General features: G+C 44.5%; 1 protein-coding gene across 2 annotated transcripts in view; it reads right to left on the minus strand.

Annotated features, from left to right (window-relative positions):
• Positions 1 to 12,332, minus strand: part of LOC123576945 (dynamin binding protein) — a 114,725-nt gene that overhangs the window by 43,944 nt on the left and 58,449 nt on the right. The window contains exon 1 of one of the 2 annotated variants that reach the window (XM_045438550.1): positions 586 to 2,065. The exons of the other annotated variant lie outside the window; for it this stretch is intronic. Coding sequence (XP_045294506.1) covers positions 586 to 1,747 — 1,162 coding nt within the window. The 5' untranslated portion in view covers positions 1,748 to 2,065. Of the gene's footprint in view, positions 1 to 585; positions 2,066 to 12,332 lie in introns of those variants that run through there. 2 annotated transcript variants of the gene reach the window in all.

Here is a 12,332-nt window from a genome sequence, read left to right on the forward strand (position 1 = left end):
CATTAAGGCGAAGTGAGATGAAGTAATTTGAATGTACAAAGCATCATGAAGAATATAAATAATCCTCTGATTTCCAGAAGAGTTGTAGTGCTCATCATTCACTTAAGATTCCTGAGTGTAAAGATACAAACACTCTATAAAACAAATTAAATCTTCTTTTCCCCAACATCTAAAGAAGCGTAGAGATGGAGAGAAAGATCCTGCCAGGAAAATAAATTTTCGCTTGGTGCCTCAGTAATGAACTGGCCATTCCCATGAGACAAAGAAATATTAAAGAAAGAATGGAAAGATATTTGGGATTAGAGACCCCTGACACAACCAAGAATGATAAAGATATTTCCCATGAGAACACGGTCTCATTCTGGAGGCCATGGTGTGTGTTTATAGTACTGTATCCGCTCTTGCTCTGAAAAGTGCCTCCCAGAGGGATTAAATCTCTAAGGTTGTTCTCACTCAAGATACACTGAAAAAAGAATTTCGAGGGCCAGGTTCCTTAAGTACATGGGTGTTCCTACTACCTAGATAACCACCCCTTTTACCTACTTTCACGTTTTAGCATTCTAATAAGGCTGGCTGAGTTCGTACCTTGAGTTTTCTTCCTGTTTTGCACAAATTCTGAGCGTCTCAGGGTGCTGGGTGCTGTGCGGCGGTAGCGACTATTCCTTTTCCAAGTCTCAGGGCCATTTGTCTTTCTCTCGTCCTCTAAATGCCAGGTATTCTTTCCTAAGGAAGGGCCCTGCGGAATGCCGCTATGGTGTTCTCCCCGATCCCCTCTTGTCCACTGATTCCGCAGACCATCCGGGAAGATCCCTCTGCTCCCAAGGGCCATCATTCCTGCTCTGTCCATGCCACTGTCCTCCAAATCCTTCATCTGATGGGCAGAATCTGTTTCTCTGTAATTCTGAAATTTATACTCACAGTTTGCAAATAGAGTGTCGTGGCCTTTATTTTCTGTATCAAAGTCACTCTGATCCACGACAGGAGTCTTTGTTTTGGGATAGATTTTATCATTTTGACACACACCTTTGTCCCCTTCATAGTATTCGGCAAATTCTTTACCTTCATTGACACCATTCAAATCTGGGAAGTCCACAGACTGACCATTAATATAATTCCCAGGAACCTGACATAAATTGCTGCGGTTTCTACAATAAATATTAGTTTCTTTACAATCCTCAGCATTATAATTAAAATTCCTGTGGTCCACATGCCACTTGTCAGGTTGACCACCATTCCCCACAGGATCATCCAAACCACTGTGGCGAGTCTGTTGTCCAGTTTCTTTGGAGTCCTCAGGATTACAGTTCAGATTCTGACCAGCTACGTAGCCATTCGTTTCCCTATATCCTTCAGCTTTCCAGCTTTCGGGGCTGCCTGTAAGCCAATTATCCTTCGTCTCGGGGCTCAGATTCCCATAATCTACATCTCCTGAGTTCCAGTAACCGTCACAGCCTTGAATCACACTTCCATAGTCCATACAGTCCTTTCCACTTTCCTCTGCTTCCTCGTGGTCTGAACTTGGTTCACTCTGCCCAAAAGCCCAGTATCCACAGTGCCTTTTTCTGAAGGGCCGATTGTGCCCTGACGTCCAGTTTCTGGAATCCGAGCCGCCTTCTCTGTAAAGTCCATCCAGCCCTGTAAGATCCCTCTTCTGTAGACTCCTGTGATCTTCATACTCCCAGCTGGAGCCCCGGTGCCCTTTCCTGCCCGCTCCTCTTTCTTTTCTATCTTTGTGGGTTTCACACATGTTCAGTGCACTTAAAGACTCGAGTTTTGCTTCCCTCTTCCATGGGCCTGGGTGGGGCTGAAATGTGGACAGGTGCGGTTTAGCCCAAGGCTGTGTCCGTCCTTCTGAAAATGTCTCCCGAAGTGCTCGAGACGCTCACTCTTCTTGCTCCTCCAGCTGGGAGCACAGAGAAATGTGGAGTTATTTCAACCTCGGATCCAATCAGTGAGCTGCTATATCTTTCCCCACAGAGGCCAGAAGATAATTAGTAACTAGTGTTCATGTGATTGGGGTTGGCAGCTTCGTTTGGTGTTTCCCTCAAGCTGGTCAAACTGGCTTGGCTGCTCTCTGTGCTGAAGGTGGAAGTATTCTGCTGTTCTAAAGGTTTTGTAGAAAAAGCAGAGTGAGCAAGAACAGCCCCCTTTAAAAGCCAAGGTAAGGTCATCTATCAATCTCATTGGCCTCTTTAGATATTTCTGTAATCAACCAGGGTATAAATAATGTTTTCACGTGCAGCTCAAACTGGACCTCTGTTCCTCATCTTCCAAGTTCAGCTTTCTAATCCTTAGACATCTGAAACTCTGCAGGTCTCCGTTTCCCTAAGAGAGAGAACTCTTCCTCCTGCGAGAGCTTTGCTTTTTATGGGAGTCAGGTTACCGGTTAGTGAGTACACACTCAAATCGCAAGTGGTTTCAACTCCTGCCTGCAGACGCAATGGGGCATCCCACTGAAAGGAAGAAAAAAAGCTTCCTTTTTACTCTCATCTGGCGTCTGAGTAATTTTAAAACTGTCCCCTACAAGAATGTAGTTAAGTATGTTTTTCACACTTCCCTTGATACGTGCCATGCCAGAGAAGCATGAAAACCATTTTTTTTTTAATTTTTTTTTTCAATGTTTATTTATTTTTGGGACAGAGAGAGACAGAGCATGAACAGGGGAGGGTCAGAGAGAGAGGGAGACACAGAATCGGAAACAGGCTCCAGGCTCTGAGCCATCAACCCAGAGCCTGACGCGGGGCTCGAACTCACGGACCATGAGATCGTGACCTGGCTGAAGTCGGACGCTTAACCGACTGCGCCACCCAGGCGCCCCAACCATTTTCTAAATCTCTTCTCCATCCGATCATGCAGCAATATTCAGGAACTGGGGAATAAGGTTAGGAAGCAGAAACGTGCCTATAAAAAGACCTCTGTGGATCAACAAACATTAGATGGGCACCTATTATAGGTGAGGTATTGAAGAAGAGAGAAAAAGTGAACAAGTCAGTCCCTGCCTCTTGCAATGCAGGAGCAACCCCACAACAGAAGTTCTAATGTGACAGGTGCTATGACAAACACAAGGGCAATGCAACAAAGCAAAGTCCCCGGCAGGGCAGCTGGAGGGTATCATGGAAGTGGCGGCATTTGAGCAGTGCCTTTAAGCACAAGCAGGATTTCCCCAGACTTTCTACATACGGAGGACTAGGAGATGGGGAACAGTTTGGAGGATGGAATACATAGAAAAGCAGTAAGAGAAAAGGCTGGAGCGGTAGGTTGGGGCAGATCCCAAGGGACCGAATGCCATTCACTTCATTCAAGGGAGAGTACTGTGCTCAGAGACAGGCTTTGGTAAGATGATTGTTTTAGCTAACTGGTCATCTATCAACGTCCAGGAACGGTTCCTTGAACCACTGTCTAATCCTTATTTGTGAAACAATATACAGAACCGTGAGGAGACCAGGGTTAGATGCTGTGTCAATAATTAGATGTTTACTCTTGGATGAACCACTCACTCTCCCTGGGACTCTATGTACCCATCTGTAGACATCTAGGCCCACTGACCTCTATGACACCTCTGATTCCTTCAGTTTAAAAAATCCATGTTCAGGGGCGCCTGGGTGGCGCAGTCGGTTAAGCGTCCGACTTCAGCCAGGCCACGATCTCGCGGTCCGTGAGTTCGAGCCCCGCGTCGGGCTCTGGGCTGATGGCTCAGAGCCTGGAGCCTGTTTCCGATTCTGTGTCTCCCTCTCTCTCTGCCCCTCCCCCGTTCATGCTCTGTCTCTCTCTGTCCCGAAAATAAATAAACATTGAAAAAAAAAATTAAAAAATAAATAAATAAATAAAAAATCCATGTTCCATTTTCCGCACAACTTGTTTGTCCTTTCCTCAAATACCTAAGGCGCTAGTATGCACCCTTTGGCTGCAATCTCTGGATTGCCAAATCTTCTGATGTGAAGGTTTCTGTTCTGTTCCCTCACACCTTCCAAACCAATGGCCGTAGCAGCGGCAGCCCTGGAAGCTTCTGTGTTTTCAGTGTGAGAATGTGCTAGAATCGGGGCGAGGGCTAGCAAGCTGACAAAAAAAATTTTTTTTTTTTTTTTTATCTTCAGTACCCTGCAAAGAGGGTACTGTATTACCCTTACTTTACTGCTGACAAAGAAAGAGTCTCAGAGTTTCAATAACCTGGTCACATAAGCTGGTACCAGCCAGGGAGGGCCACAATCTGAACTCAGATCTGTTTGACTTCGTGGCACTAGACGAATAGGGATACTCAAAAACGTACTAGAAAACCTTAATTTCCCTCAAACCAAGCAAACGAACAAGTAAACTCTATCACGATCTAAGTCAGAGGTGGGCCACTTCTGAGGCAGGTGTGCTCACCCTGGCCCCTTCCCTTCCCCTGACATTCCCTCTGTGCCTCCAGTCCTGGAGTCTGCCCGTGCCCCCTGCCACCACCTCCCAGCCCCGCCACCACAGGGCCATTCCTCGCCATTTGACCACAGTGCACATCTAGACTGGCACATAAAGTAAGCCAGGCACACTTTTAAATACTGAAAATACAGATTAATCTTTCCCCCACTGTTACTGGAAACAAAGTTCCCTTTAGCTACTTTGTATCTTTGATAAAGATAGCACTGTAAGAAACACACCTAGTACATCAACCAAGAGAAGATATAAAAGAGGATAAATTACGGAGGCCCTAAAGTGCCACAGGGCCCTGATGCTTGCTGTTTGTCACCAGAGTGGGGGCGATCAGCTGCAGTGACTATCTGTGCACCCCTCGCCCCCAGGAGACAGAAATACTGCTATATTCAATGGTAGGAGGGAAGACAGGCAGCAGGATTTAGAAGGAGACAGAAAGAGGGAGAAGGTGCCAGAAGGGTAAAGGAAGAAGAGGGAGGAGACTAGAAAAGAACCAGCAAGAACACATGCCTCCCTACACTTCTGTTAATGTCTCTGTTAACTATGCAGGTCATGCCTCTCGTCTGGTGACCGACGCTTCCACACTAAGGGTGCCCCAGTGATGTTCTCTGATTCCTACAGTTCTTGCTGTTTTTCAGAGCACTGAGCAAATCTCTCTCTCATTTCACCTACGTCATTTTATTATGCGTGTGTATCTCCATTTATTACACTGAATGCTCCTTGGAGGCAAGGACCATGTCTAACTTATATCTCAGTCCTCAACACATCTCTGCACATGGGTTACCCAGCAGGTACAGACAGGTTTGAGGAGCTGATGTTTGCAGCATTTATGGGGCATGTGCTAGATGCCAGGCAGAGAGCAGGACAGCTTGGAGGTTAAGAGCACAGCTTTGCCAGCCCTGGGTGTGAGTCTGGACTTTGCCACTCACCAGCTGTAGAATCTTGGGGAAGTTACTTAAGCTCTCCAAGTTTGTTTCGTCATATTTTCATCTTAAGCGCAAAAGACATGACATTTCTGTGGAACATAATTCTAAAAAGCCTCATTATTGATAAATTCCCACTACCTGAAACTTGAGACACTTTTGTTCTGCCACCTGTATATCTAATGCAAGGATGGTTCTCGAGTGTATCTCAAACCAAGTCACAGGTATGGAAGGCCATGGAAGAGCCTGGAACTTGCTGTGGCTTTGGGGATGTAGCACTGAGCCAAGATTCCCTTCCAGCCCCTCTTCAGGTCCTCAGAAATCATCAAGCTATCTGGCAATCCCCCAGGACTTTAGGACTTCTCATATTAAATGATCACCTTTAAAAATTTTTTTCATTAGTTTTTTAAGTGTTTATTTAATTTTGAGAGAGACAGAGTGTGAGCAGAGGAGGGGAAGAGAGAGAGAGGGAGACACAGAATCTAAAGCAGGCTCCAGGCTTTGCGCTGGAGCACAGAGACTGACGCGGGGCTTGAACTCACGAACCACGAGATATGACCTGAGCTGCAGTTGGAAGCTTAACAGGCTGAGCCAGCCAGGTGCCCCTAAGTGATCACCTTCTTGAGGACATGCCTAAGAGCTCATCCTCACGAGTCCCCTTGAGGGTAACTGTTGCTGCCGCCCCTGTTCAGCCCAAGTGCCCTAGTTCTTCCCTGATCCTTCACAGCAAATCTGCTCCAGGACATCCCCCGGCCCTGCCCCGCCTCTGAGGCTGCAGTCCCCTCAGACCTGAATGCGCTCGCATAGCGGTCCTCTCCCGAGCATAGTTTAGATAGAAGTTTCCTCTCCTTAATACCATCTGCTTCCCATCTCTCAGAAGATGACTCCACTTCTGGCCTTCCCATAATACTCTTTCTTGTTGGAACTTATTTTTCCAGTCGCTTGCAGTGATCTAAACTAGAGGGGCAGGTGAGCGTGTGTACTTGGCCCGCCTTCTTGAGCCAGCCTCTCCGGACCACCATTCTCCTGCTGGGAGTTCAATCGCTCTCCTGCGATTCCTACATCCACACATTATTTTGTATTATTTTCCTTCCTGAGGACACGTGGGTTCGGAGCTCTCTGGCACACCTGCCCGAAGTGACACAGCCGTGTTCTCCGCGAGCCCTAGACTAATGCTGGTGCCTCACTTCCTTTCTTTTCCTCCTTTATAAATTATTTCTGTTTCTTCATCCTTTCCCTAGCAAATCTACCATCCTACTGTGTCTGTATCCACACACTCTGCCTTCCCTCCTGTTAAAATGGAGAAACTGTCGCGGCTCTGATAACAGGCCAGTCTCTCTGCTGGTTCCCTGGATCCCAGTCCCCCTAATGCCTCAGAGACTGTGTTCCAGCAACAAGGCCCTCCCTCTGCTTCCGCAACGCAATCACTCCAATGGATTGGTCCCACTCACTGGACTATCTGCGTCTTCTCCTTTGCTAGTTCACCTTCCTGGTCTTCTATACTCCCAAACACTGGTGTGCCCCAGGGCTTCTCCTAGATATGCAATTACCTAGCACATGGCAGGAATGCAGGGAACACTGATAGGACTGGAAATGTGGTTTCCAATCTTATTCAGTGCCGCTGCCTCTCAGCCTAAAGGAAGAATTTAAAGGAGACCACTACGGCTAAAGCTACTCATAGGACATCAGTGCTACAGCCTCTGGTGGTGTGGACAGAGGGTCTGGAAATAAAGGAGAAGAAAGACACCTAAGATCTAAAGGTTAAGTTCCCCAGCAGAGGAAGAAATGAAGCACTAATGAAAAGCAACAACTGACTGGGAGGAGGGAAGGCAGAAGCAGAGAGGATTCTGGGAGCACTGTAAAAGGCAATAAGGGCTGGAGTGTTGGAAAATAAGAGGTGTTTGGGGGGAAATGTGATATGCTCTGAAGGGTGTGAATATTCGCAATGAGACAGGGCTGTGAGAAGCACTTAAGATGTCTCAGAATTTATAACCTCGTGATGAACTGAAAGGGTTATGAGTTAGGTGAGGGCTCACAGAGACGAACGACCAGCATGGGGATGTTGCTAGCATGAATGGGTAAGCATGTTGGAAAGCTGTATGACTTCCTGATAAGCAAGCAGCCAAAAGTGTATCTGTGCAGAAGGGTTAAGTATTTTTTTTAAAGATATCAAGACATACATATATTCTCTTATAGTTTTCAACAGATGAGAGTACTGACAATAAACTATTTTGGAAGTAAGTTGACAAGGGTCTTTTGGGATCCCTCCTCTGTGAGCCCTTGAATTTCTGGGTTTTTCAGGTGCTGCTTCCTACACCCACTCTCAGAGATCAAGCATCCCTCTCTCAAGTTGAAACACGCCAACATCATGGTGTGGCACAGTGACAGGGCACAGAAGGCTGTGCAATGAAACCGACCTGAATTTGAACCCCAGCCCTACCACTTACTAACTGTGACAGTCTGGGTCAACCTGGGCTTTCTCATTTGTCATATATGCACAATATGGAGGATTCATGAAAGTGTGTCAAAGACCTAGCACTCTGTGTGACAAGTAATAAGTGCTCAATTAATTATAATTATGATCACTGTCTTTCAGTTCCTTCAGCTAATGGTGAGGTTCAGTGCCTGGGCCACTTCTGTGTATCTATACTCTTTCTTTTCTTTTTTTTTAAGAAGTAATCTCATTAAACGTTGTGGCTTTAAATAAAGTTTATGGGCTGTCAAAATTGATTTGTCCCAAATGTACGTCTCCAACCCTTACCCCTCCCCTGAACTCTGGGCTGTATATCAAACTTGCCTAATCAATACTTCTACCCGGATGTTTTATGGGCTCATCAACATGACCAAAACAGAGCTCCTGACCTCTGTCCCGTCCCACCTCCCCCACCAACCAGCATCTCCTGCGGTCTTCACCATGAATTGAGAAATTACTGGCAACTCCAATCCTCCCAGTTGCTCACCTGCGGGGTCATCCTTGACTCTTCTTGTTCTCTCACACCTCACACCCAATCCACCAGCAAATCCTACAGGCTCAGACTCAAAATATACCCAGGACCACGCACTCTGCATCATCTCCAGTCTACCATCCCGGTCCAGGCCGCCATCACCTCTTGCCTGCAGCATCACTGCAGTAGCCTCCCAACTGGTCTCTGTGCCCCTACCCTTGTGTCTTTCTGTTTGGCCTCCACACTGCAGCCAGAGTGACGCTATAACATGCGCCAGATCTTACCACTCCCCTGCTCAAAACCTTCCCGTAGCTTGTCTTACTCTGAACAATGAACTACAAAACCCACACCTTAGCTCTAGCTGAACTGGCCTCCTTGCTGTTCCTCAAACACTAGCTGCACATCTGCCTGCGACGATTTCCCCACCCCCCAAAAATGGCTTGGCTGGCTCCCTACAATCTTTCAGATCTTCACGCAAATGTCACTTTTCAGTGAGGCCTTCCTTGATTCCATAGCTTCTTTTGCCTTCTAGTACATATTCATATTTCTACTTACTGTTTGCCTCTCCCCATGAGGGCAGAGATCACCGCCCTAACTCCAGAGCACTGCCTGGAACACAGCAGGAGCTCAATATATGTAGATTAAATGACTGCCCTGGAGTTTCTCATCTCTTGGGGCTTGCTACATCTGGCAAAGTGTAGGGTGGGAGATGACACACTCAGGTGGCCCTGTGGTGGCAGGAATGACTGTGGCCAAGGGTCTGTGCTAGCAGGAGGCAGGCAGGTCCTTTCACTATATCCCTGCAAAGCCCCAGTGAAATCTGAAACCGATACTTAAAATCCCTGGATCTATTCCAGTTTCTCCTCCCCTCTGCCGTGAACTGAGCGTGAGGAAATGTTCACAAAGCCATGCTACAAAGTTAGGAATAGAGATTCTTTAACTAACTTAAAAAAAAAAAAAAAAGAATAGTGATTCATGGGTTAATTATAACTAAGTCAACCATTCCAAGCAACATTTCTTGACACACATTGAACCCCTATTGTAAAAGGAAAACTAGTTTCAGTCCTGAATTAACATAGACTATTAAAGCCTTCTAACTGGTTGCTGTTTTATACCAAGACAAAATTCATTTAAAGTAACCGAGCTAATTTTTACTGAGCCAACATCCTGAACCACATGCCACAAGTCAAAGAAACTTGCTTTTTTTTCTCATGTACTGACAAATCAGAAAGAAAGATTATTATTCCTTTCACATAAACTTTTACATCTTGAAAGACCACAAAATGTTTTGGCTATTTAACTCATTGTGTTTTACTAGTTTGAGAAAGAATTTTTATTTTATTTTTATTTTTTCAATATAATTTTTTTATTTAAAAATTTATTAGTTTTTAATTTATTTTTGAGACACACACACACACACACACACACACACACACACACACACACACGGTGTGAGTGAGGGAAGGGCAGAGAGAGAGAGGGAGACACAGGATCCAAAGCAGGCTCCAGGCTCTGAACTCAGCATAGAGCCTGATGTGGGGCTTGAACTCACAAACCACAAGATCATGACCTGAGCTGAAGTCAGACACTTAACCTACTGAGCCACCCAGCGCCCTGAGAAAGAATTTTTAATACCTGAGGCACACCAAGGAATCTTCAGAATAATAAATAACTTCTGGATGTAGAAATAAACTATACTTTCAAATTAAAAAAAATTTTTTTAACATTTTTTCATTTTTGAGAGACAAAAAGAGACACGGTGTTAGCAGGGGAGGGGCAGAGAAAGAGGGAAACACAGAATCTGAAGCAAGCTCCAGGCTCTTAACTGTCAGCACAGAACCTGATGCAGGCCTCGAACCCACGAACCGTGAGATCATGACCTGAGCCGAAGTTAGATGCCAAACCTACTGAGCCACTCAGGTGCCCCTATACTTTCTAGAATATTGTAGATCACTTCAGTATAAAGATGTTACTCTTCCATATCAGTAATTTTCCAACTTATTAAATGAATGGCTCTCTTTAGTGGGTCTTAGATCTCAGTATGTTGTTGAAAATGTTACTTTCTTGAAAACATTCTGATTTGATGTGCAACAGCCTTTTAAAATTATCCTGAGAGTCTCTGGTCAACATTCCCTTGACATTACCTTCAAGGGAAGAATAGTTTAGGAGCGAGGCTCCCAATATGGAAGAGGCTGACTCTACCCTTTACCATTCCCTGCAGTGATGTAGAACTAATGGGGTCCTTACTCACACTGAAGTAACTATGACCATGGTTCAAAGGCTTCAACAGTGTGATTACATACAGAGGTCAACATCACTATGATCACTAGAGTTTCAGAGATACACAAATATGAATAATACTATGACTATGTCCTTCGTATTAATCAATGGATAGCCAGTGCCTGCCTCCTAGTATGTGCTTAAGAAATATTTGCTGAATAAAGAAATGAATGTACAACCCTGATTACTTGTCAAATTGAGAGGCATGTGAACCTCTCCTAGAGACAGGAAAACACTATGATATTCTAAAATAAGATTCTCTCAGGGCTACATTATGTAGTCCTAATCAGGGTTCTAAAAGTAACATGTACTGGGAAACCTGAAAGTCTGTGGATTAACCCCAAATCTTTCCATTGCTCTGGAAGTCAACCTATTTATCAGATTTGAAGATACTGTGTTTTAGGTATGTACCTTAATTTATTAACTAGCAACTCATTTGACCAGAAGCTCTCTGAGAGCAGAGAGCACATCTGTGTTTATTACCCTGCCCTTAGCACAGTGCCTATAACAAACATTTGCTGGATGAATGACTGAACTGAATCCCATCCTGAAGCCTGCAAAATGGCATTTCATTCCCCAACATGCTATAATCAGAGATGCCTCCTACTCTGATTCTACTCTGACTCTACGTGGTAATTCCAAATTTAAAGCTCCAAATTCTCAGCTGGAGCCAAATACTGGCTTCTCTAAAACTAATCCTGGGCTTCAAATTTCTAATAATTAAAGTTTAGGTTATTTGGACCAATCCTCTCACAGGAAAAAAAGTTTAAAAAGTTGGAGGAAATATTTTTAAAATCTTCGAACTATCAATACACTGACAAGATGGTAGCATGCTGGCCAAAACCAAAAGAAAACTGGAATCCAGACAAGCAAATAACCACAGAAGCAGCATTGCCCCACAGCACTTGCCAGTTCCAGAAAACAGAACTTTTGTTTCAATGGTCCTCTGAGGAGAAAAGGTCAAAAACTCAAAGCCCAGAGCTTATCCAAGGCGAGAAATCTAAAAACAGCCCTTTTCCCCAAATAAGCTAAGATCCCAAGGGACCCCTGAGAGTGAGTCAGAATTGGACCAGCCCTCTTGCAAAATTACAGTTGGGGTTCCTATATCTTGGTTTTCCATGGAACTTTAAGCTTTGAAATTAATTTCAGGAACCAAACTGAGATGGACTAATGCTTCCATGTGGAAAATGCTTCTCAGTGTTTCTTGAGAAATGTATAGGTCTCTCTGAATCCTAAGAAAAATCAGCCTAGAAATCTTGAAGACAAGAGAAAATACTATAATTCTCCTTTACGAATAAAGCCTAATAATAAAGGTAGACACATTACTGGTTTGAAGGCATCTACCGATGTCAAGTTGAAAGCAAGAACAGAAAATACTGACACAGAAAGTGAAAGATTAAGGTTGACCAGACAAGAGTACACAGAAAAGTGATCAGGATCTAATCAGTTAGTTTTGCTTGTAGCTCTTGCTATGTTATGTTTACAAGTGTGTGTGTTCATGGCCTTGTGTGCTGCTAACCGTGAGTCATTCTTGCAAATAAATATTAATAAGCTTATTTGTACAGTGTATGTCATACAAACTTTGTAAGTGATATCAAGTTCTAGGAGCAAAACTGGCAACTCTGACCAATGATTCTGTGCAGTGTTAAATCTTGCTCAGAGCAGTGAATGAATACCACCCAAAACTGTCCAGCATTCTTCAGGGTTTAATATTTGCTATAGGGTATAGTTCTTTATAAATATTTTAACAGAAGATTAAAGAGACCATGAGAATATT

Source organism: Leopardus geoffroyi, chromosome D2 (genome assembly GCF_018350155.1).
Source record: "Leopardus geoffroyi isolate Oge1 chromosome D2, O.geoffroyi_Oge1_pat1.0, whole genome shotgun sequence".
In the NCBI taxonomy this organism is placed as follows: domain Eukaryota; kingdom Metazoa; phylum Chordata; class Mammalia; order Carnivora; family Felidae; genus Leopardus; species Leopardus geoffroyi.